This window comes from Eubalaena glacialis, chromosome 9 (assembly GCF_028564815.1).
Source record: "Eubalaena glacialis isolate mEubGla1 chromosome 9, mEubGla1.1.hap2.+ XY, whole genome shotgun sequence".
In the NCBI taxonomy this organism is placed as follows: Eukaryota; Metazoa; Chordata; class Mammalia; order Artiodactyla; family Balaenidae; genus Eubalaena; species Eubalaena glacialis.
Window position 1 is genome coordinate 98,799,196 of NC_083724.1, and position 23,793 is coordinate 98,822,988.

Here is a 23,793-nt window from a genome sequence, read left to right on the forward strand (position 1 = left end):
TCCTTACTTGTTATTGGTCTGTGCAAATTTTCTATTTCTTCATGACTCAGTGTTGGTAGGTTGTGTGTTTCTAGGAATTTATCTATTTCTTTTAGCTTATCCAATTGTTGGCATTTAATTGTTCAGAGCCATCTCTTCTGATCCCTTGTATTCAACTGTGGTATCAGTTGTAATATTTCCTCTTTCATTTTATTTATTTGAGTTCTCTCTCATTTTTTTGGTAAGTCTAGCTAAAGGTTTGTTAATTTTGTTTATCTTTTCAAAAAACAACTCTTAGTTTTGTTGGTTTTTTCCCATTGTTTTTCTACTCTCTGTTTCATTTATCTCTGTTCTAATCTCCATTATTTCCTTCCTCCTGACTGCTTTGGGTTTAGTGTGTTCTTTTTCTAATCTTGAGGTGTAAAGTTAGGTTGTTGATTTGAGATCTTTCTTCCTTTTACATGTGTGCACTTACAGCTATAAACGTCCCTCTTAGCACTGCTTTTGCCACATTCCATAAGTTTTGACATATGTGTTTTCATTTTCATTTGTCTCAAGCTATTTTCTAATTTCCTTTGTGACTTCTTTGACTCTTCTTTAAGTGCGTATTTTCTAATTTCTACATATCTGTGGATTTTCCAGTTTTCCCTGTGCTGTTGATTTCTAGTTTCATTCTGTTGTGATTGGAAAAGATATTTGATATGATTTCAATCTTCTTGAATTTGTTAATACTTGTTTTGTGGCCTAACAAGTGGTTTGACCTGGAGAACGTTCTGTGTGCACCTGAGAAGAATGTATGTTCTGCCGTTGTTATATGGAGTGTTCTGCATATGTTTGTTAGGTTCATTTGGTCTACAGTATTATTCAAATCCCCTGCTTCCTTATTGATATTTTGCATGTCCTATCCAGTATTGAAAGTAGAGTACTGACATCTCCTACTATTCTTTTGTTGCTATCTGTTTCTTGCTTCAATTCTGCCAAAGTTTGCTTCATATGTTTAGGAGCTCTGAGGTTTGATGAATAAATATTTATAATTGTTATATCTTCTTGGTGAGTTGGTCCTTTTAACATTATATAATGTCTTTCCTTGTATTGTGTAATGGCTTTTTTATTTAAAGTCCATTCTGTCTGATGTAAATATGGCCACTCGTGATCTCTTTTGTTTACCATTTCCATGAAATATCTTTTTCCATCTTTCACTTTCAGCCTATGTACGTCCTTAAATCTAAAGTGAGTTTCTTGTGGGTAGCATATAATCGGATTTTTTAAAAAACCTGTTCAATCAATCCATGTCTTTTGATTGGGGAGTTTAATTCATTTGCATTTAAAGTAATTACTGGTAGGGAAGGACTTACTATTGCCTTTTTCATTGTTTTCTGTATGTTTTGTAGCTTTTTTGTTCCTCTCTTACTGCTTTCCTTTTTTAAGTGTAATTGATTTTTTGTAATAATATGCTTTGATTCCCTTCTCATTGCCTCTTGTGTATATTCTGTGTATTTTTTCTATTGCAATTACATAAAATAATTGAAGTTATAGTATTTTTTTTAAAGATCTTCCATCTGCTTTTTATTTTTTTATTGGAGTATAATTGCTTTACAATGTTATGTTGGTTTCTGCTGTACAACAAAGTAAATTAGCTATATGTATACATACATCCCCTCCCTCTTGGACCTCTCTCCCACCCCCCCATCCCATGCATCTAGGTCATCACAGAGCACTGAGCTGAGCTCCCTGTGCTATACCACATGTTCCCACTAGCTATCTATTTTACACTTGGTAGTGTATTTATGTCAAACCTAATCTCCCAATTCATCCCTCCCTCCCCTTCCCCCGCTGTGTCCACACGTCCATTCTCTACATCTGCGTCTCTATTCCTGCCCTGCAAATAGGTTCATCTGTACCATTTTTCTAGATTCCATGTATATGTGGTAATATTTGATATTAGTTTTTCTCTTTCTGACTTACTTCACTGTTTCACTATGTATGACAGACTCTAGGCCCATCCACATCTCTACAAATGACCCAATTTGTTCTTTTCTATGGCTAATATTCCATTGTAAAAATATGCCACATCTTCTTTACCCATTCATCTGTTGAAGGACATTTAGGCTGTTTCCATGTCATGGCTATTGTAAATAGTGCCGCAATGAACATTGGGGTACATGTGTCTTTTTGAACTATGGTTTTCTCAGGGTATAAGCCCAGTAGTGGGATTGCTGGGTCATACGGTAATTCTATTTTTAGTTTTCTAAGGAAACTCCATTCTATTCTCCACAGTGGAGGTATCAATTTACATTCCCACCAACAGTGCAAGAGGGCTCCCTTTTCTCCACACCCTCTCTAGCATTTATTGTTTGTGACTTTTTGCTGATGGCCATTCTGACTGGTGTGAGGTAATACCTCATTGTAGTTTTGATTTGCATTTTTCTAATAATTAGTGATGTTGAGCATCTTTTCATCTGTATAGCATTTTATTTTAAGCTGATAAAAACTTAACTTCAATGATATACAAAAACTCTACTCCTTTACAGCTCCCCCTCCCAGACACTCTATGTTATTGATGTCACAAATTATGTATTTATATATATAGTATGCACTTTCACAAAGATTTATAGTTTTTAAATGTTTTTGTCCTTTTTGTGTTATTTTCTATCAAAATTATGATAGTACAGGTTACTATATTTGTTCATGCATTTACCTTTATTGAAGAACCTTATATTTTTGTACAGCTTCATGTTGCTATCTACCATCTTTTCACAACTTGAAGGACTTACTTTAGCATTTCTTGTATAGCAGGTCTAGTGGTTATGAACTCTTTATCTTCTGTTTATTTGGGAAAGTCTTAATTTCTTCTTCATTTTCAAAATTTTTATTATTTTATTTTGTTTTATTTTATAAATTGGAGTATAGTTGCTTTACAATATTGTGTTAGTTTATGCTGTACAGCAAAGTGAATCAGCTATATGTATACATATATACCCTCTTTTTGGATTTCCTTCTCATTTAGGCCACCACAGAGCACTGAGTAGAGTTCCCTGAGCTATACAGTAGGTTTTCATTAGTTATCTCTTTTATACATAGTATCAATAGTGTTTATATGTTAATCGCAATCTCCCAATTCATCCCATCCCCCCCTTCCCCCTTGGAATCCATATTCTACTTCTGTGTCTCTATTTCTGCTTTGTAAATAAGATCGTCTACACCAATTTTTTCAGATTCCACATACATGCATTAATATATGATATTTGTTTTTCTCTTTCTGACTTACTTCGCTCTGTATGACAGTCCCTAGGTCCATCCATGTCTCTACAAATGACCCAATTTTGCTCCTTTTTATGGCTGAGTAATATTCCATTGCATATATGTACCACATCTTCTATATCCATTCATCTGTTGATGGACATTTAGGTTGCTTCCATGTTCTGGCTATTGTAAATAGTGCTGCAATGAACATTGGGGAGCATGTATCTTTTTGAATTATGGTTTTCTCTGGGTATGTGCCCAGTAGTGGGATTGCTGGGTCATATGGTAGTTCTATTTTTTGCTTTTTAAGGAATCTCCATACTGTTCTCCATAGTGGCTGCATCAATTTACATTCCCACCAACAGTGTAAGAGGGTTCCCTTTTCTCCACACCCTCTCCAGCATTCATTGTCTGTAGTTTTTTTTTTTTTTTTTTGGCTGCTTTGGATCTTTGTTGCTGTGCACAGGCTTTCTCTAGTTGCGGCAAGCGGGGGCTACTCTTCATTGAGGTGTGCAGGCTTCTCATTGTGGTGGCTTCTCTTGTTGTGGAGCATGGGCTCTAAGTGCGCAGGCTTCAGTAGTTGTGGCTCGCGGGCTCTAGAGCGCAGGCTCAGTATTTGTGGTGCACGGGCTTAGTTACTCTGTGGCACATGGGATCTTACTGGACCAGGGCTCGAACCTATGTCCCCTGCCTTGGCAGGTGGATTCTTAACCACTGCACCACCAGGGAAGCCCTATTGTTTGTAGATTTTTTGATGATAGCCATTCTGACCAGTGTGAGGTGATACCTCATTGTAGTTTTGACTTGCATTTTTCTAAAAATTAGTGATGTTGAGCATCTTTTCATGTGTTTGTTGGCCATCTGTATATCTTCTTTGGAGAAATGTCTATTTAGGTCTTCCGCCCATTTTTGGATTGGGTTGTTTGTTTTTTTGATATTGAGCTGCGTGAGCTGCTTGTATATTTTGGAGATTAATCCTTTGTCAGTTGCTTCATTTGCAAATATTTTCTCCCATTCTGAGGGTTGTCTTTTCATCTTGTTTATGGTTTCCTTTGCTGTGCAAAAGGTTTAAGTTTCATTAGGTCCCATTTGTTTATTTTTGTTTTTATTCTCAATACTCTAGGACGTGGGTCAAAAAAGGTCTTGATGCAATTTATGTCAAAGAGTGTTCGTCTTATGTTTTCCTCCAAGAGTTTTATACTGTCTGGCCTTACATTTAGGTCTTTAATCCATTTTGAGTTTATTTTTGTGTATGTTAGGCAGTGTTCTAATTTCATTCTTTTACATGTAGCTGTCCAGTTTTCCCAGCATCACTTATTGAAGAGGCTATCTTTGCTCCATTGTATATTCTGGCCCCCTTTGTCATAGATTAGGTGACCATAGGTGCGTGGGTTTATCTCTGAGCTTTTGATCCTGTTCCATTGATCTATATTTCTGTTTTTGTGCCAGTACCATCTGTTTTGATTACTGTATCTTTGTAGTATAGTCTGACGTCAGGGAGCCTGATTCCTCCAGCTCCAGTTTTGTTTCTCAAGATTGCTTTTGCTATTTGAGGTCTTTTGGGTTTCCAAACAAATTGTAAAATTTTTGTTCTAGTTCTGTGAAAAATGCCCTTGGTAATTTGATAGGGATTGCATTGAATCTGTAGATTGCTTTGGGTAGTATAGTCATTTTCACAATGTGGATTCTTCCAATCCAAGAACATGGTATATCTCTCCATCTTTTTGTGTCATCTTTGATTTCTTTCACCAGTATCTTATCGTCTTCTATGTACAGGTCTTTTGCCTCCTTCGGTAGGTTTTTTCCTAGGTATTTTATTCTTTTTGTTGCAATGGTAAAAGGGATTGTTTCCTTAGTTTCTCTTTCTGATCTTTCATTGTTAGTGTATAGGAATGCAAGAGATTTCTGTGCATTAATTTTGTATTCTGCAACTTTATCAAATTCATTGATTAGGTCTAGTAATTTTCTGGTGGTATCTTTAAGATTTTCTATGTATAGTACCATGTCATATGCAAACAGTGACAGTTTTACTTCTTCTTTACCAATTTGGATTCCTTTTATTTCTTTTTCTTCTCTGATTGCTGTGGCTAGGACTTTCAAAACTATGTTGAATAATGGTGGCGAGGGTGGGCACCCTTGTCTTGTTCCTGATTTTAGAGGAAATGCTTTCAGTTTTTCACCATTAAGAATAATGTTTGCTGTGCATTTGTCATATATGACCTTTATTATGTTGAGGTAGGTTCCCTCTATGCCCACTTTCTGGAGAGTTTTTATCATAAATGGATGTTGAATTTTGTCAAAAGCTTTTTCTGCATCTATTGAGGTGATCATATGGTTTTTATTTTTCAATTTGTTAATATGTGTGTCACATTAATTGATTTGTGTATATTGAAGAATACTTGCATCCGTGGGATAAATCCCACTTGATCATGGTGTATGATCTTTTTAATGTGTTGTTAGATTTGGTTTGCTAGTATTTAGTTGAGGATTTTTGCGTGTATGTTCGTCAGTGATATTGGCCTGTAATTTTCTTTTTTTGTGATATGTCTGTCTGGTTTTTGTATCATCTTCTTCATTTTTGAAAGATGGCTTTGCTGGATACATATTCTTGGTTGACAGTTTTTTTTTTTTCTTTCAGCACTTCAAATATATCATCCCACTCCTCCCACCCCTCTTTTTTTTTTATTATAATGTGTCCCAGTGTGGTTCTTTGGATTTATCCTATTTGGGGTTCTGTAAGCTTCTTGAATTCATATGTCCATTTCTTTCCTCATATTTGGGACATTTTCAGCCACTAATTCTTCAAGTACGCTGTACTTGACTCCCAAAATGCATATATTGGTCCCTTGGGTAGTATCCCATAAGTTTCTTAGGCTCTCTTTGCTTTCTTCATTGTTTTTTCTTTTTGTTTCTCTGATTTATGATTTCAAATGACCTAGCTTGAACGTTTCAGTCTAGTTATTGCAATTTTCAGTTCTAGAGTTTCTGTCTGGCTCTTTTAATAGTTTGTATCTCTTTATTGATATTCTCATTTTGTTCATACATCACTTTCCTGATTTCACTTAGTTATCTGTGTTCTTTTTTAGTTCATTGAGCATCTATATGACAGGTATTTAATATTTTTTACAGGCAGCTCATAGTTTCTTTAGGTTTGGTTTCTGGAATTTTATTTTGTTCCTTTAATCACACCATGTTTCCCTGTTTCTTTGTAATTTTTTGCTGGAATTTGGGCATCTGAAAAACAACCATCTCTCCAGTCTTTGCATGCTGGCTTTGTGCAGGGAAAACCTTAGCCAATCAGGCTGGAAATTTCTAAGACCTATTAAACTTTTTCTGATCTCTTGCTCCCCTGGCATCTGCTTGCAGAACATCAGCTCTAACATGCTGCTTGCCTCTGTTTTCAAACTCTGGCACTGGTCATGACAGCATTCCAAATCAGGCAAGACAGAAACCAGTCCCTCAGGCAGCTTCCAGATGAGCAAAAACTTTGGATGCACAGTTCACTCCTTTGTTTCCATCCTGAGGGAGGAGCCCTAGTGTGGGGGTGGTTCTTCCCAGTTGTGCTGTGCTATGCAGCATGAAGGAGGAACACAAAAGGGTGTTCCAAACATGCCAATTTTCATTCTCTATTTGATAAAATCTCTTCTTAGTTTTACAATGCCTTGGAAGCTGTAGCTTCTCAGCTGGTCTCCAGAGTTTTCACAGAGGTATTCTTATTTGTATACTGTTAACTCATGTGTGGGGGAAGGAGGACCTATAACTTTCTTTTTTTTTTAAAATATATTTTCTTGAAGTATAGTTTATTTACAATGCTGTGTTAATTTCTACTGCACAGCAAAGTGATTCAGTTATATATATATATATTTTTAATATTCTTTTCCATTATGGTTTATCACAAGATATTGAATATAGTTCCCTGTGCTATACACTAGGACCTTGTTGTTTATCCATTCTATATATAGTAGTTTGCATTTGCTAATCCCAAACTCCCAATTCATCCCTTCCCCCACTTTGGCAACCACAAGTCTGTTCTCTATGTCTGTGAGCCTGTTTCTGTTTCATAGATAAGTTCATTTGTGTCATATTTTAGATTCTACATATAAGTGATATCATATGGTCTTTCTCTGTCTGGCTTACTTCACTTAATGTGATAATCTCTAGCCCATGTTGCTACAAATGGCATTATTTCATTCTTTTTAATGGCTAATATTCCATTGTATATATGTACCGCCTCTTCTTTATCCATTAATCTTTTGATGGACATTTAGGTTGTTTCCATGTCTTGGCTATTGTAAATAGTGCTGCAATGAACATTGGGGTGCATGTATCTTTTTGAATTATAGTTTTGTCTGAACATATGCCCAGGAGTGGGATTGCAAAATCATATAGCAACTCTATTTTTAGTTTTTTGAGGAACCTCCATAGTGGCTGCACCAATTTACATTCCCAGTGTAGAAGGTTTCCCTTTTCTCCACACCCTCTCTAGCATTTCTTATTTGTAGACTTTCTAACGATGGCCATTCTGACCAGTGTGAGGTAGTACCTCATTATAGTTTTGATTTGCATTTCTCTAATAATTAGCAATGTGGAGCATCTTTTCATGTGCCTGTTGGGAGGGCCTGTAGCTTTCTAATCTGCCACCTTGCTGATGTCACTCCACAATATATTTTGATGTGGCTATTGCAGCTCCTCTGTAGTTAAAGCCCCGGGAAGATAGAGTTCTCTCTGGGCTGCAGAAGGTTTGGGGGGGTTGGTAGAAACTATTATGTCTTCCCCAGAAACCTCACTGGAAATTCCATCTGTGAGAACTGAGCCCCACATCCCAGTCCCAGCAGCCTCCTCTGGCCTTTTGGGGCCCCTGGTCATCCCTGGCATACAGCGGGTAGCCTTTGTCATATGCTGCCTCCCCAAAACTCATCTTCCCCAGGTGAGATATGGCTCTTCTCTTCACAGTGCTCTGAGCCCCAGAAGCTGCTCCACATTGCCCAGGAGCTGCTGCACACTGAGGAGACCTACGTGAAGCGTCTGCACCTGCTAGACCAGGTAGCCCTCCTGGCTTGGGCCTGCCTTTGTCCACTTCCAGAGTTTCAGCGGGCAGTTTCAGAGGCAAACTTTCTATCTTAGCATTGGCTAGGGCTTGCTGTTGGAGTATGACTGACATGAATACTAAAACTTGGACAAATATAAGTCTCCTCCAGAAAGTCTTAGTTTTTGCTTTCAGAACCTGTGGCTCTGGGGCAACGGTCTCATCCAGTCACCTTGGGGTTTTTTTCTTCTTGGCAGTTAAATTATCTGAGCATGTAAATGGCCTCTGGACATCTTTCTGCATAAATAGTTGGGACAGTGGGTGGCGCTCTCCCTGTCCACCTGGCAACGTGGGGTTTATGAGCACAGGAAGTAAAACTCCAACAGAAACTGGGTTTTGACAGGTGCTTCTTCTGTTTGTAGCTCACAAAGCAAAGAAAGGAAATCAGGACCATCCATTTCCCTTGAAAGGCAGATGGAAGAAAGATGGCCTGTTCCTATCTAGAGGGGACTGTCCCTGCCTCACCCCCAATTCTTAGCCATAAGTAAGCTTGCTTTAAGACCATAAGGTTCTTTGAGCCAGTTTGATGAAGTGGAAGGTTCACTAAGAAAACATAAGGCAATGGCAGCCTCTCTTGAGCTCCCAAACCTGCAGCAGAAGCATGATCGTAACCATCTGCAGTGACCCACACTCAGTGACCACTGCATGGGCTTTTCTGTGCCCAGGTTTTCTGCACCCAACTGATGGAAGCAGGGATCCCTTCGGAAGTCACCACAGGCATCTTCTCTAACATCTCCTCCATCTATTGCTTCCACGGGCAGTTCCTCCTGCCTGAGCTGCAGACACGGATCATGAATGAGTGGTAAGTGCAGCTCATGGTGCCCGGGAAGTGTAGGGGCTGGCATCTCCCAGGGAGTTTGGCTCCAATGCCCTTAGTGGTTGAGGGTCATTGTGACACTATTGCAGTGGTTTTGTTGAATACTCTCTGCCAAGCAGCCTCTAAATCTGGGGTTTGCATGCCCAAAAGCCAGGAGGCACCTAGGGAGCCTGTCTCATAGTGCCCTGGGCTCTCTTTCTGTAGGGTCCTGGGCCAACCCTGACCCCAAGCTCTCTCAGTGTCTTAGCTTCTTCATCTGCAAACTAAAGGGGCTTTAATACCTGCTCAGGGCTTTGTGGAATTTAAATGAGGTTTGCCATCTGCAAACACCAGTGAATAGACAGTGCTTATTGGTTTATTTTCCCTCCTAGTGTATATTGCACCTCTGCTTTAAAAAATGAGATGTTTTTCTTCCTCAGCAGTGTCCCCAAAGGGCTGTCCATCTGTCCCTCTGCCGCTTCCATTCATTTGTAGCAGAGGGACTGCCCAGCTGTAAGAAATGATAATAAAACATTACAGGCATGGCCCCCAGCTTGCCATTCTCCACATTATGTGCTTCCCCCTCTGTTCTGGGTGCTGCTGCAGCTTTGCTTTGGGGTCTCTGCTGTCTCCCCTCTTCACTGGCCTGGCTTGAGCCAGTGTGTGGTTCTCCTGTGGTAAGAGGGGAAGAGGCCATTCTCCAAGCTGCAGCCAGGCCAGGGAGAACACAGAGGCCAGGGGGCTTGACTGGGGGTTGTCCCTGCACCTGCAAGGCTCAGCGAGGGTCCAGGGCAATTTGTAAATGTTTAGAAAGACATGCTCCACCTGCAGAGCAGGTTATACTGTGTCCAAGGCCATGAGGTTAAAGCTCAGGGCTAGACTGGCTTTCTGGCTGATGCAGTGCACACCTGCTAGATATGAGTTTTCTCCTCAAGGCCCTGGAGAGACTGTCAGCACACAGACACTCCTTGTATAATAATGGTGCGAGAGTCCAGCAGCTTGTCCATCCGTCTTCACAGGTGGTGGGCCTTTGAGTGCACGTTCCTAGTAATGCTGCAGAGGATGACTTTATGCATATGCCTTTTTTTCTTCTTTTTGATTATTTCTTTAGGATAAATCCCCCACAGTTCTAAGGTCAAAGGTTATTAATATATTTTCTGCTCCTTGAAATTTATTTCCAAATCCCTGTCCAAACCATTCATTATTACACAGTGCTGCTTTCCCATGACATTGCCAGAGTTAGATTGCCCCATTGTTCCTAATCTTTGCTCATACAGAAGAAGTATAATGGGGTTTTCTTGATTCTTTTTGATAACTGTGGCTCATCATTAAAGCGATTCCATTATTACTAGCAACTCCTGGTTTTGAGCAATCGTTCTATGACTGCACGGTTGAAGTACTTTACATGATCCTCTAGGTAACACACTATTTTCCATCCCATGTGATACAGGGGAGGAAAGTAAGGCTTAGGGAAGGTGACCAGTTTGCCCACCATCACACAGAGCTGGGAGTCAGGCCATTGTCCCATAGCTCCCTGGTGAAGTCCCTGGCCCACGCTGGCCCTTCACTGGAGCTGTTTGTCTGACGATCTCACTCCCCCACAAAGGGACACAAACCCCCGGCTTGGAGACATCCTGCAGAAGCTGGCCCCATTCCTCAAGATGTATGGTGAATATGTCAAGAACTTTGACCGGGCCGTGGAGCTGGTGAGCACCTGGACCCAGCGCTCACCGGTATTTAAGGACATTGTCCAAGGCATCCAGGTAGGGCAGTCCCACCTCTGCTTCACGGGCACAGTGCTGGGTTTGTGTTTCAACATGGAGAAAATAAGTAAAATTGTGGGATGTGTCCAGATGCTCTATTGATGTTTTGATCCTTAAAATAACTCCCAGAGACAAATCATCATTCTCATTTCATGTGTGAGGAAATCATGGCTCAAAAAGTTTGTGCAATCTGTGTCATCACAAACTATTATTCAATAGGACCTGGATCCAAACATGCTGGTCTCCCTCCACAGCATCCCTCAATGGCTAGTGGAAGCACTTAGGAAAATGTTGCATTGATCTTTTCTTTCTCTTTTTCTGCAAACAGCCTGTTCACACCTCTGGCTGCTGTTGTCTACTGCCATGTTGGTCTTTTTCTTATTGATTCATGAGGTTTTTATATGTTAAGAATGTCAGCTGTTAACTGTCAAATGTGTTGCAAATTATTTTTCTCCATTGATGTTTTATTTTTTAACTTTATGTATGATTTTGTTTTCCATACAAAATTTTGGGGTTTTAATTAACCACATTCACCAATTTTAAATAAAGTAATTCTTTAAAAAATATTTTAAGTATGTGCCACATGCACATACATGCATACATGCACACACGTAATACATAGGCACGTGCATATGTGTACATACACATGTGTTCACACATGCATACGTGCACCTACATTCCTCACTGTACCCTGAAAGGTTAATGGACACAGAGTCCCTCTGTGCTGAGGGTTTGGAGGCCAGGCTCGGATTTGGGGTGGCCCCTTGATAACTTTCTGGGTTTTCCCCAGATCCCACTGTAATCAGGTCACCCATGATTTCTCAGCGTAGCGTCCTAGATCCCCCTGCATCTCTCAGCATCCCTGTCCCTCCCCAGAGAGGATAGCTCTGATACTATCAGAGTGTTTCCTTCTCCCCTTTTGCCTGCACTCCTTGCACGCTCACCCCCTCACTTATGTCTGGGCCCTCCCAGCTGTCCCCACAGATAGTCTCCAATGAGGATGTGTATAAAAAGGCCAGCGCTAGGTCTAGAGCAGCCCTGCCTTGGGTCCAGCTCCTTACTCCATCGTTCAACCTCTCCAAGCCTCAGTTTCCTCTGCTGTAAGATGTGGTCTGCAGTCAGTTGGGTACAGTACTCCAGGCAGCCTCCTGGGGGATCCACACGTGTGTCCATGAGTGCCCCACACTGCCTCTATCTCCCCCACAGAAGCAGGAGATGTGCGGAAACCTGACGCTGCAGCACCATATGCTGGAGCCCGTGCAGAGGGTCCCCCGCTATGAGCTGCTGCTCAAGGACTATCTGAAGAGGCTCCCAGAGGATGCCCCAGACTGGAAGGATGCAGAGAGTGAGCCAAGCCGGCCACAGGCTGAGGAGCTCCTGGGCAGTGGGAGCTGGGGCCCCTGCTGAAAACCCACATTGAGAGAGACAGAGAGTCAGAGACAGAAAGAGAGAGACAAAGAGATAGAGACAGAGAGACAGATAGAGACAGAGAGACGGAGAGAGCTCCAAGTGACCCCTAAACAAGGAGGTGACCGAGAGTCTGAGTGTAAGGGAAAACCGCCCCTGCCCCCACTGTAGTGTGAGGGGTGGATGATGGTTCTGTGGAGGGGGCTGCTAAGTGTTGGCAGAGCTTAGGCCCCACGGAGGACCTTATGGGGCTGGCAAGGCTGCTCCTGGTGCATGGGCAGCAGCTGGCGGGCAGCATGGGGCAAGGTATGCACAGGGGAGTGGCATGCCAGCCCTGGCGAACCCCCAGCAAATGGGATGCGTCTGCAGGGTTGCACCCCCACACCCAGGGCCAGGTCTCATGAGCAGCCTGGTACAGCCGTGGGAAAGGGCAGGAGCAGGGCAGAACCTGACACTAAGCCTCGTGGGGCGACTACCTGGGTGGAGTCACCAGGCGCCCTGCAGCTTGACCCTGTCTTCTTCCTGCAGGATCCTTGGAGCTCATCTCCACAGCTGCCAACCACTCCAACGCTGCCATTCGGAAAACGGTGAGTGTGGGCGACCCTGGAAGATGCCCAAGGGACCATTAGTTTGGGGCAGGGAGGGCACAGGGTGGGCCAGGCACTGTCAGCATGCATACTCACCCACCTGTCCCCCAGGAACACAGAGGCTCCACTGAGAGCCAGACAGGCCTGTCCCTTAGTAGCTTGGTGATTGCTGGTAAGTTATATAGCGCTCCATGCCTCAGTTTCTCCATCTGTAAAATGAGGTCACTGACAGAATCTGTCTCATTGGGCTGTTGTGGGGATTAAATCACTCTACATAAAGTGCTCAGAACAGGACCTGGCATAATTTAATGTTAGCTCTTGGTGTTAGCATCATTCATTTGTTTGTTCATTCACTCACTGAAGGTCTGTCAGCTGGGGCTGTTCTAACAAAGTACTGTAGACTGGACAGCTTAAACAGCAGACATTTACTCTCACCGTTCCGGAGGCTGGAAGTCCAAGACCACGGTGCTGGCGGATTTGGTTCCTGGCTTGTAGACAGCCACCTTCTCGCTGTGTCCTCACATGGCAAAAAGAGAGAGCAAGCTCTCTGGTGTCTCTCTTAATAGAGCTCTAATCTCATCATGCCCCACCCCTCCCCCACCCCATGACCATGACCTCATCTAAACTTAATCACCTACCAAAGGCCCCACCTCCAAATACAGCCTGAAGGTGGAGGAGAGGGTGTCCTCTTGTTGATCTAACGCCCCCGAGTAATAGGCTCTGCCGATGGGGAGGCCTCCTAGCCCATACCAATGCCTTTTGACCCAGTGGGCCCTGTCTTCACAGGCCCTTGTTTGGCCTGCACACTGCCTGGACATGGTGTAAGAATTTCTAAATCCTTGCCCAGAATTAGAGATCAGGTCATTTCACAGGAGAATCCAAATTCCTGGCTTTACTGGAAAACTCTGAAAACCCCAGGCCCACACTGCAACCTGGGACGAGGCGAGGTGCCCCCTAAGTGGGCCGGCTCTCCAGGCCGCCACAGTCCCTACCCAGCCCTGGTTGCCTCAGTCCTGAGACCTATTTACTTTCACAAGGACACTGTTGTTTTTTGAGAGGAAAAAGAAAGTGAAATATTTCTTTGACCCCATATCTCTCAAAAGGGAGAAATGAGAGACAGGCCGCCTGTTTTGGGGCAGCTCTTGCTATGTGTGGTCCACGTCCTGTGTCCTCATTACCTGCCTGTCCCCGGGACTGGGTCTGGAGCCCCCAGACCAGATGGGCCTGAGGTCAGGCCCACAGTGGGGCACCCATGGCAACCTAAACAGGTGACATTTCACTCTAGATCCTTTTTATCTAATTTCCCCTTTTTTTCCTCCCCAAGACTAAATCTAATGGAGGAGAAAGAGCTGCTTCATGGAACTCCGTGGTCATGAGCTCACACAGAGCCCATGGACCTTTGGGGGAGCCCCCATGGGCCTACATCTCTGAGGGGCATGGGGTGGACTCCTGTCCCACAATAGCATGTCCACTCGCTCCAAGTCTGGTGAGGCCTCTGTGACCGGCAGGGGGCTCTGGTCAGGTGTAGGGGAAGGCTTATCAATGTGTGCTCATGGGACCCTCTTCATGCTTCTACCTGTCCATCCCTAATCCCCTCAACCTGGACCACCACCCCAGCCTCCCCACCTCCAGTCTCCCTGGTCTCTGATCCGTACTTCTCTACTCAGAGCTTTCTATGGGTTGCTTATTTTGTCACTCCCTGTCCAGAACCCTCCTGGCCTGCCACTGCCTCACAGGTACACACATAAGCTCTCCTACATGCCCACTGCACACCCAGCCCCCAGTACACACAAGGCCCTTTGGTCCTGCCTTGCCTGCTCTTCCTCACTCTCCATGCTGGCTCCCCCTCCTGCTCCCATGCCCACAACTACCACCTGTTTCCATACCAGAGGCAGAAGAGCTACCAAACCAGCCTGCTTCCAGGGAGTACAGGCTAAGATTGGTCAGGTTCAAGGGCAGTGGCTGCTCTAGCATGGTGGATCCATGCTCCTTGTTGCTGGGTTAAGGTTCCTGTAGGCTCAGCTCTGCCTTTTGCTGAGTTCACTCCTTCATTCCTGGCTCAAGCCCCTGGTCAGGGCCTATGGCCTCTTGGCCCAGAGCTGGAGCAATGAGCTGCCTATCCTCTCCCCTCACACCACAAGGGTGCTGGTTGGCCATATGACCACACAACCAGTCTCGAGAACAGAGGGAGATGACCTGCGGATAGGCAGAGGTCTGGTCTCATCATGGCCCTGGGCCATCTGAGGGTGGAGCAGAAAACCAGGTAAGGCTACCACAAGAGGGGATGACTGTCCAGGGCAAAAGCTGCAGCTGCCCAACGTATCTCCTCTGACCCAATGCCCTTCACTGTGGAGGCTAAGAGAGCCAGTCCCAGTTCTCTAGCTGAAACATCTCCAGCAACTCACTTGATTTCTCTGTGCCTCAGTTTCTCTGTCTATAGATTGAGGATAGTAATGGCATCTGCCTCTTAAGGCCGGTGCTAGAATTAAATTAATTAATACCCACATTGTGTTTAGAACAGGGTGTGGCACATAGCAATGGTGCTAGCTGTTGTTATTATTTATTACTCTCTGCAAGGTGAACCTCTCTTCTTCAAGGCCTGTGTTTTCCCTCCCACCATTGTCAGCAGGATCGTGGTCCCATCTTGGTTCTGGACCACACTTGCAGGGCAGGGTTCCACACATCTCTGGGTCCCCAGCCCTGGCAGGCCTCCAATCCCTGTGGTTGTGCAGCTGCCTGAGCCCCGTGTCTCTCTCAGGAGAAAATGCACAAGCTCTTGGAGGTGTACGAGAGACTGGGTGGGGAGGAGGACATCGTCAACCCTGCGAACGAGCTGATCAAGGAGGGCCACATCCAGAAGCTATCAGCCAAGAATGGCACGACCCAGGACCGCCACCTCTTCCTGGTGAGCCCCCATCGGGTCACACCCAGCCCTGCCCAGTCCTGCCCAGCCCAGCTGCAGAACCACGCCCCTGCCACGCCACACCCAGCCCAGGTGCAGAGCCCGGGCCGACCCAGCCACTCAGCCACACCCTCACCCGACCCAGGCCCTACCTGCTGCAGAGCCATGCCCCACCGCTAAGCCACTCCCCGAGTCCAACCCCCAGCGTGCCCTCACCACGCCCACATTCAGCCCAGCCCCGCCTAGCCCTGCCCACTCCTGCCAGAGCCACGCCCCACCTCCTCCCTTGGGTGTTCCTCTGTGGAGTCAACCGCCCCTCACCCCATACCTGCCCGTCATTATCGCAGTTCAACAGCATGATCCTTTACTGTGTGCCCAAACTGCGGCTCATGGGCCAGAAGTTCAGTGTCCGGGAGAAGATGGACATTTCTGGCCTCCAGGTGGGTGAGCCCCTCCCACCAATCTGTTCCCCTGGGAAAGCACAGAGCAGATGTAGGGACACAGCGCTTTAGCCACCAAAGCACTCACTGCTGTGCAACTGGTTGCCTGCCTGCTTCTCTGGGCCTTGCTTCTATCCTGACCCAGGCGTGGGGGAACATCTCTGAGGGCGCCTTGGCCTAGCATCCTGGGCTGAATGGGCAGGATCCCCTGTCCCTCCACTTGGCCTACCTGCCAGTGCGCTGCTGGCTTCATGTTGGCAGGATGAAGGACAATGCCAGGACCTGGGTCGTCTCCCGTCCCCTGTGAAGTCAGCCCTAAGGACCCCATTTACAGACTCTAAGGGAAACTTGGGGTGAATGCAGATGGGGTGCCCATCCTGCCTGTTCCCTGGTCCTTGGTCCCATGCTCTCTCCACTCCTGCACCAATTTGGAGCCCAGATGAGGTTCTGCAGGCACTTGTACCCAAGGTCCAGATGACCTGTTGTCCCTGCTGTCCCTATTCCTTGAGTCCATCGATGTCTCGTGCTGTGGGGCTGCTGGAGCTGGAGTCAGTCCCCCTCTCCTGTGGGGGAGTGCTTTGAATTAACGGGCACTCCAAAAATACTGGCTAAATCAAAGTATTTAGTTACTCTAAAAAGTGAAGGGTTGCATTAGTGATACAAAAAATTCCCTCTGACAGTGGCCAGCCTGTGGGCCACATCCAGCTAAGGGCTGTGGGAGTGCGGTGTCAAGGGGATGAGGGAAGGCTCCCTGTTGCAGACACCTGCAGATCCAAGGTACCTGCCCATGGGGCCTCAGAAACCCCGGCAGAGTAGTGGAGATCCTCCTGGCTCTTCTCCTAAGATTCCCATCCCTGTGTCGGGAGTGCCTGTGGGTACCTTTGTGGGGAAAGGCACTGGGGCTGACTTCCTGGGAAGCCCTGAGAGCAGGCAGATTTGGCCGGCACAGTTCCAAGAACAGTGGATGAGTGGTCCTAGCCCTGCCTGAGCAGGTCGGTGGTCCACCCTCCACCACGGACTGACTCATGGAGTGGCCCACAGCAACCATGACCCTAAGCCGAGCACTTCCCTGCAGACTCACTGGGTCACCTCTGCGCCCCCCTTCTCAGGGAAAGACCTCCAAGTCTGAGAGTGTGAGTCCACAGTTCAGGACCTGCTAAAAGTGACCTACTGTTTTTGTTTTGTCCTTTGTTGTATGCCTTCAGGTGCAGGATGTCGTCAAGTCAAATGCAGCCCACACATTCATCATAACTGGAAAGAAAAGGTCCCTGGAGCTACAAACTCGGTAGGTTTCAGCTGCCTTGGTGTCTGCTGCTGTGTGAATGTGTTTGACCTGAAATTTTAGCAGATGGCTTCCTTTTCTAAACTGGATAAACTTTCGATGTGTTTTTATTCATTTTACTCACTTATTTGTGGTTTAAAATGTAACAGTACTAAGGGGAAGTCAATGAAAATTAAGCCTCTGCCCACCCCCTGTTCCCCACCTCCAGGAGACATTCTTAACCATCTCTGAAGTATCCTTCCGGAATTTCTGTCCCCATACATATGTATCTATTTTTTATTTTGTTTATTTATTTTTTTAATAAATTTATTTATTTATTTATTTATTTTTGGCTGCATTGGGTCTTTGTTGCTGCTCTGGGCTTTCTCTAGTTGCAGCGAGCAGGGGCTACTCTTCATTGTGGTGCGCAGGCTTTTCATTGTGGTGGCTTCTCTTGTTGCAGAGCACGGGCTCTAGGGTGCCTGGGCTTCAGTAGTTGTGGCACGCGGGCTCAGTAGTTGTGGCTCGCAGGCTCTAGAACGCAGGCTCAGTAGTTGTGGCGCACGGGCCTAGTTGCTCCATGGCATGTGGGATCTTCCCGGACCAGGCCTCGAATCCTTGTCTCCTGCATTGGCAGGCAGATTGTTAACCCCTGCACCACCAGGGAAGCCCTGTATCTATTTTTTAAATCACAGATGACCATTTTCTATCTAGTCTGTTCTGCATCTTGCTTTTTTCATTTAATTTATCAGAAATCATCCCATATATGAGCACCATTTTCTAAAGCAGCATGATTTTCCAATATGATCATTGGCTGGTTCCCACTGACGGGCACCTAGGTCCTCTGGGGTCTTGCTGTTGCAAATGGTGCTGCAAGCAGTGTCCATGAACCAAGTTTTGTACATATGTGTCGTTACGTCCATCTGGTAGATTCCTGAAGTAAAATTGCTGGCCAAAGGGTAGCATGTCCACTTTAAATTTTGGTGGCTATTGTCACACTACCCTGTAAGATGGTGCGTGACTTGTGGCAGGGCTTGGGAGAGCCCATCTCTCACTTCCGCCAATGATGTGAGATCTTTGCAATGACCCATTGTGGCCCAGGGAAGTGTTGATTTACATCCCTTGCAGAGGGCTCTGCATACCAAGCTTACCACATCTAGCCACATCTGACTTCATCTGGCCACACCTGACCCCACCTGCACCCACAAGGCCACACTTAACCTCACCTGACTGCACCTGGTGATACTGGCCACAGCGTTCCAGAGCCTTTGGGACCACTCTCCCAAGCCTTGAGTTGCACTTCCAGGCAGTGAGCAGCGCAGGCATGTACTGCAGGGCTGAGAGGAATCAGGTGGTTTACAGTCAGTATCCAAGACTAAATGAATAAAATACTCTTTTGGCTTTTATAGGACAGAAGAGGAAAAGAAAGAATGGATTCAGGTGAAACTCCTAAAGTTTTAAAGTAACCAAATGACCAAATTCTTGAGCGGTATGGCCATTTCATGTTGGAGCAAGGGATGGGATGGCCCCGTGTCCCCCCAGGTATTACCCACCCATCTATCCACCTTGAAGTGATGGGGTGACCAAGTTTATAAGCACCTTCAGACTCCACAAACCTTTGACTCCATTGTCTTATTTGGGGCTCCCCAGTAAACAAATAAACATAAAGGCCTGGAGGTGGGCATGCAGGGAGGTGCCCTCACCCTGGGGAGGATCTCCACTGTCTGGCAGCTCCAAGGTGGGTCCATGTTGTCCTTCTCTCCATGGCTGGCAGGAGCAGTGGGTCTTGCAGGACGAGCAGCTTGACTCCCAGGACGGAGCCTGTGCTTCCAGAGACAGGCCAGGCAGCGTCCTGGGGCAGCCAGAGCAGGCTCAGCTCAGAACCAGCCATGGTAGGGGCACAGGTCAGGAGGGCCACGGCAGAGCGGAGGCCAAGGCAGTGACTGAGGTTGGCAGACCACCACCAGGCCAAACGCTAACCATTAGTGATTTGTGGCTCCCAAAATTCGTAAGACAGAAATCTGAGTGAGAAGAGAAAAAGGAAATTGAAACAGATATTAGATGGGAATGCTGTTGCAGGAAATGGAAACATGGCCTCGAATCCATATAAAATGTTCCGAGAGCGTCTGCTCTTGGCTTGGAGTACTGCATGTGGGGTGGCTCTGGGACCCATGGAGATTGGAATGGGGACCTGGTCAGTCACTGATCACATCCCTGAGCCTTGTTTCCTCATCTCAGAGGACATGTGAGGCTGTTGGTCAGGGGAAAACGCAATGACCACAGGACCCTTGTCCTCACCCTCCTGGAATGCTCTCTGAGGGCCCTTGTTCTTTGTGGTTTTGTTTCAGGTCATTGAGGCCACCATTGAGAAGCACAAGCAGAACAGCCAGACTTTCAAGGCCTTCAGTGGCTCCTTCGGCCAGGATGAGGATTCCTCCCTCACTCCAGACCCGCCTGTGAGTGCCAGTGTCCCTGGGGTGACCCAGGCCCTTTGCACAAGGACTGGTGTCTGGGAGGGAAGCTGGTCCTCATTCTCTCCTCATGCCCACCTTTATTGAGCATGCATGTGGGGACCCCTGTACCTCGTAGCTGGGGTGGTCAGCGCTTGGACAGGAGGGAGGGAAGGACAGGCCTGGATAAAGCTGCTACATGAGGCATTGTCCTATCACATGCACCTAGGGGCTGTGATCTTATCAGCAGGGGTAGCTTGCTCCCCATGGGAAGCTGTCCCCAGGCCTGGGGGGAGCCAGGAAGAAGGATCCCCACCCAGGGCCAGATGGGTCCACCCTAGGCCTTGGCCATTCCCTCTGTCTGGGTACAACCAAACATGACTTCACAGTGAGGGTCCCTCACTCCATGCCTCAGGGACATCCCTGAAGCTAAGGGATACCCAGCCCAGCCTGGCTGAGCAGCCCTGAGTCCCAGACACCAGGCCTGGTTGGCCCTCCCTGTGGTCTCACTGGTCTGTGGCCCACAGGCCACCTCATTATCCACTTAATATTTGCATCAAATCTCCATTTTGTCCGCTTTCTGGACTATTTTCGTCCCGGGCAGGGAACGTACTGTCCCCTACCTTGAAAAGAGGTGACCTGGAAACAGAACCCCCCGCCCCACCCCATACCTGCCATTAAAGTTGGTGCAGAGACAGAGCCTGACCGTAGAAGGCAGGGCACCGAGCTCTCCACAGATGCCTGAGGAAAGAGCTAGAGGCCAGGGCCACCTCACATGGTGTGATGCAGCTGGCTAGGCCTGGTGGGCCTCAAGGAGGTTCATACCTGCCCACCGCCCTCCACCCCAGCTGGGAAATGATAACTCTTCTGAGATGCCTTCAGGCCAGGGAGGACAGATTCCCAAAGTCATAGCAGACACTAGGCCCCGACAGTCTTCCTCCTGACCCTGTGACCAGACAGAAGGAATGGTGGCATTCCAACACTGCATTGGATGTCAGCATGTGGCCACGGAACCTCTGCTCATGCCAGCTGTCTTTGTCCCCTCCAGATGGTGAGCGCCAACTCAGAGGTGCCTGCAGTGGTAGCTACTGATGGAGGGGGTGCTGCAGGGGTGAGTGACCCCCCCTAGCTTTGACAGGGGTGGGAGGTGGAAGTTGGAGTCAGACCAGGGTGACCTGAGGGTGAGGGTTTAGCCTCCCCCTTCCATGTGACCTGGGTCCTCACACTGATGGCCCCTGGGGCCTGTTGGTGGAGGGTTGGGGCAAGCCCGCTGGGACCCAAATGTCCATTTCCTTGGGTGGGTGAAGGTTACACAGCTGAGTTCTTCTGAAGACTTGTGCTCTTTACCACAGGTAAAGTATGCCTGGATGAAATGTGGATCAATGCGGTACCTGGCCCTCAGGAGGCTCAGTCAATGTGGGCGGAGAAGGCATGGTCCAGGGTCAGATAGCCTGTGTCCATGTCCCCACCCTGACAGGGCCAGGCCACGGGACTATGCCCGAGTCCCTCCTGCTCTGTCAGTTTGGGAGATTAGTAACAGGGTAAATGTGTGCGCCTTGCATGCAGTGAGTATCCAGTACAGGGAAGCATCATTATTAACCACTGGGCCTAATAGTCGTGAAGTCTGATGACAATTATAAGCCTAGACTACCAAGGAGGTGCTGTACCCTGCATCCTGAGAGGGGATTCTCCTGGGCATCCTTGCTTTGCCCTATCCCTCAGTTTTCCAGGTTCAGAAGGAATGAGTGGAGGCCTGAGCCCCAGCCTGACCCCTATCAGGGGGTTTGCTCCTAAAGGGGAACTTCTTCCATGGGTGGGTCGGTACTGCCCCCACATTCTCTCCACTGTGCCTGCCTCTCCTTCCCTCCCCCCCACTTCTCTATCTCACATCCCTCATCTGGGCCAGCACTCCCTTGGTGGCAGGTGCTCCCCAGTTGGACAGCAAAGTCTGCCTGAATTTAGCACCAACTTGCAGAGCTCCTTCTTTTCTGGCTACAAGGGCCACCCTGCTGGTCATCACAGCCATTCTGGGTTGGCACTTGTTAGGGTCAGCCTATTTTAGGAAGAGGAAATGGGCTTGATAGGTGAGGAGACCTGGCCTTTGGCTCAAAGGCCTTGTGGTGGGACTTGACTTTCCTGGGACAGCAGCAGAGGGAGGGACGGATGTCTAGCTCATCATGGGGAGTAAGTGTTCCTGTCCTGACTTAGATTTTTAGTAAGAAAACTAGTCCCCTCCTCCCACACGATCCATGCTGCTGGGTAGCATTGAACCCCTGCTGAGGCCCCAGAACAGATGTGCCCAGATGCCCCAGTCCCCTGCTCTGTTACAAGAGCAGAAGCTTTGCCAGGTCACCACACGACCCCTGACCCGACGTGTCTCTGACTGCCAGCACTGGGAAAACCTTGAGAAGTTTTTGGGCTCCCAGGGAGGGATGGAGCATTTCTAGGGCATCATGGGCTTCAGGGACCAAGTGAGAGGAGGGAACCCCCTTATTTGAGTGCTACTGCTGCCACATGGTGGCACTGCGAGAACCAAAGGGAGCCTGTGCTAATTTGTTTGAACTCAGAGTCAGGAAATCTGAAAGCAGCACTATCAGCAGGGGAGAGATGGTCTTGTCACAGCCCCTCAAACTCCCTGAGGGGCTTCCTGCATTGTGGCTCTGTCTGGCCTTGCCTTCCTTCCAGCCCACCCTCCCCCACCATGCCCTGGCCTCCCTCACTTGGCCGTGTCCCAGGGCCTTTGCACCTGCTATCCCCTCTGTGCAGAATGCCTCAATTATGCCTACTCTGCCCCAAGGCCTCATCTGTGAAGCCCTTGCGGCTGACCCTAGAGTCCCCGACAAGTGTTTCTCACATGAAGCAACCCACCATCAGCTTTCTGAATCACCAAACTGTGCGTGTGAGGCTGGCAGTGTGCTATTGGGCTCCTTTCTGGAACGTCTAGGAATGTCATAAAAAGCAGCTTGCACACTCAAGCTTCATCTGTGTAACTAACTGCCCAGAGAAAAGTGACAGATGGGGCCTCTGCAGCTTTCCAATCAGCTCCAGGGTCCCTTGGCCAGGGTTTCTGACAACCTCCATGATGGCCCTTTGCATGAAGCATTGCTTCTCCCTGCCTCTGCAGGGGAGCTGAGCTGGACCCCCTGCAGGGCCCTCTGCTATCCGACCCTTGGCCTGGGGCAGGCCGGAAGGCATCAAGGGCCGTGAGCAACCCCCATTCTTTGTAGGGTGAGTCCACAGGCAGGCCTCAGTCCGTGGATGCAGGGAAAAGTGGAAGTGGCTGCGGGCTGTGTGGTCAGGGAGACAGGGCTGAGGAAGATCCAGTGCCAAGGCAGAGAGAGAGGAGCAGGAGGTGGGGCTGGCACACATGACAGGCAGTGCCCATCAGAGAATGTTCTAGCTGGAAGGGACCTGAAGGTCACATGTTTAATGTTTTAACACGTGGAGTGGGTCCTGACATGAAGCCTTGGGCAACTCCTCCCCCTCTACCCTTACCTTCCCTTGGGTGGGGAGAAGAGAGGGAGAAGCTGTGTCAGGTGTCTGTTGGCCACTCAGGTGCCCCTCCGATTGGTTGCCCAACTCCTTTGACAGGTGAAAAGGTAACTGAGAGCCCCTGAGGCTCAGGGCTTCAGCCCAGTCCAGGGGTCTGCCCAGGCCAGGCTGCAGACTCGCTGGGCATCGATGGCGACGCTCAGCCAGTGGACGTGCAGGCCACCCCACCTTCTTCTACCCAGGGGCTCAGCCTTCCAAGGGCTCTGCAGCATCTTTGACTTGCCAGATGCTCGGGATCACAATTCAAGTTCAGGCCTCCTCGTCGCAGTCCCTTTATCCACCCCAAGCCAGGCCCAGGCCCTACAACAGACAAACACTTGTCAGCAA

General features: G+C 47.4%; 1 protein-coding gene across 4 annotated transcripts in view; it reads left to right on the forward strand.

The window, feature by feature from the left end:
• The window catches only part of FGD3 (FYVE, RhoGEF and PH domain containing 3), a 45,158-nt gene that overhangs the window by 12,406 nt on the left and 8,959 nt on the right, over positions 1-23,793 (forward strand). For all 4 annotated transcript variants that reach the window (XM_061199338.1, XM_061199335.1, XM_061199337.1 and 1 more), the window contains 11 exons: positions 8,176-8,265; positions 8,974-9,110; positions 10,711-10,867; positions 12,074-12,212; positions 12,803-12,861; positions 15,620-15,766; positions 16,111-16,203; positions 17,409-17,488; positions 18,874-18,904; positions 19,813-19,920; positions 20,963-21,025. In XM_061199338.1, coding sequence (XP_061055321.1) covers positions 8,176-8,265; positions 8,974-9,110; positions 10,711-10,867; positions 12,074-12,212; positions 12,803-12,861; positions 15,620-15,766; positions 16,111-16,203; positions 17,409-17,488; positions 18,874-18,904; positions 19,813-19,920; positions 20,963-21,025 — 1,104 coding nt within the window. The remainder of the gene's footprint in view (positions 1-8,175; positions 8,266-8,973; positions 9,111-10,710; positions 10,868-12,073; positions 12,213-12,802; positions 12,862-15,619; positions 15,767-16,110; positions 16,204-17,408; positions 17,489-18,873; positions 18,905-19,812; positions 19,921-20,962; positions 21,026-23,793) is intronic.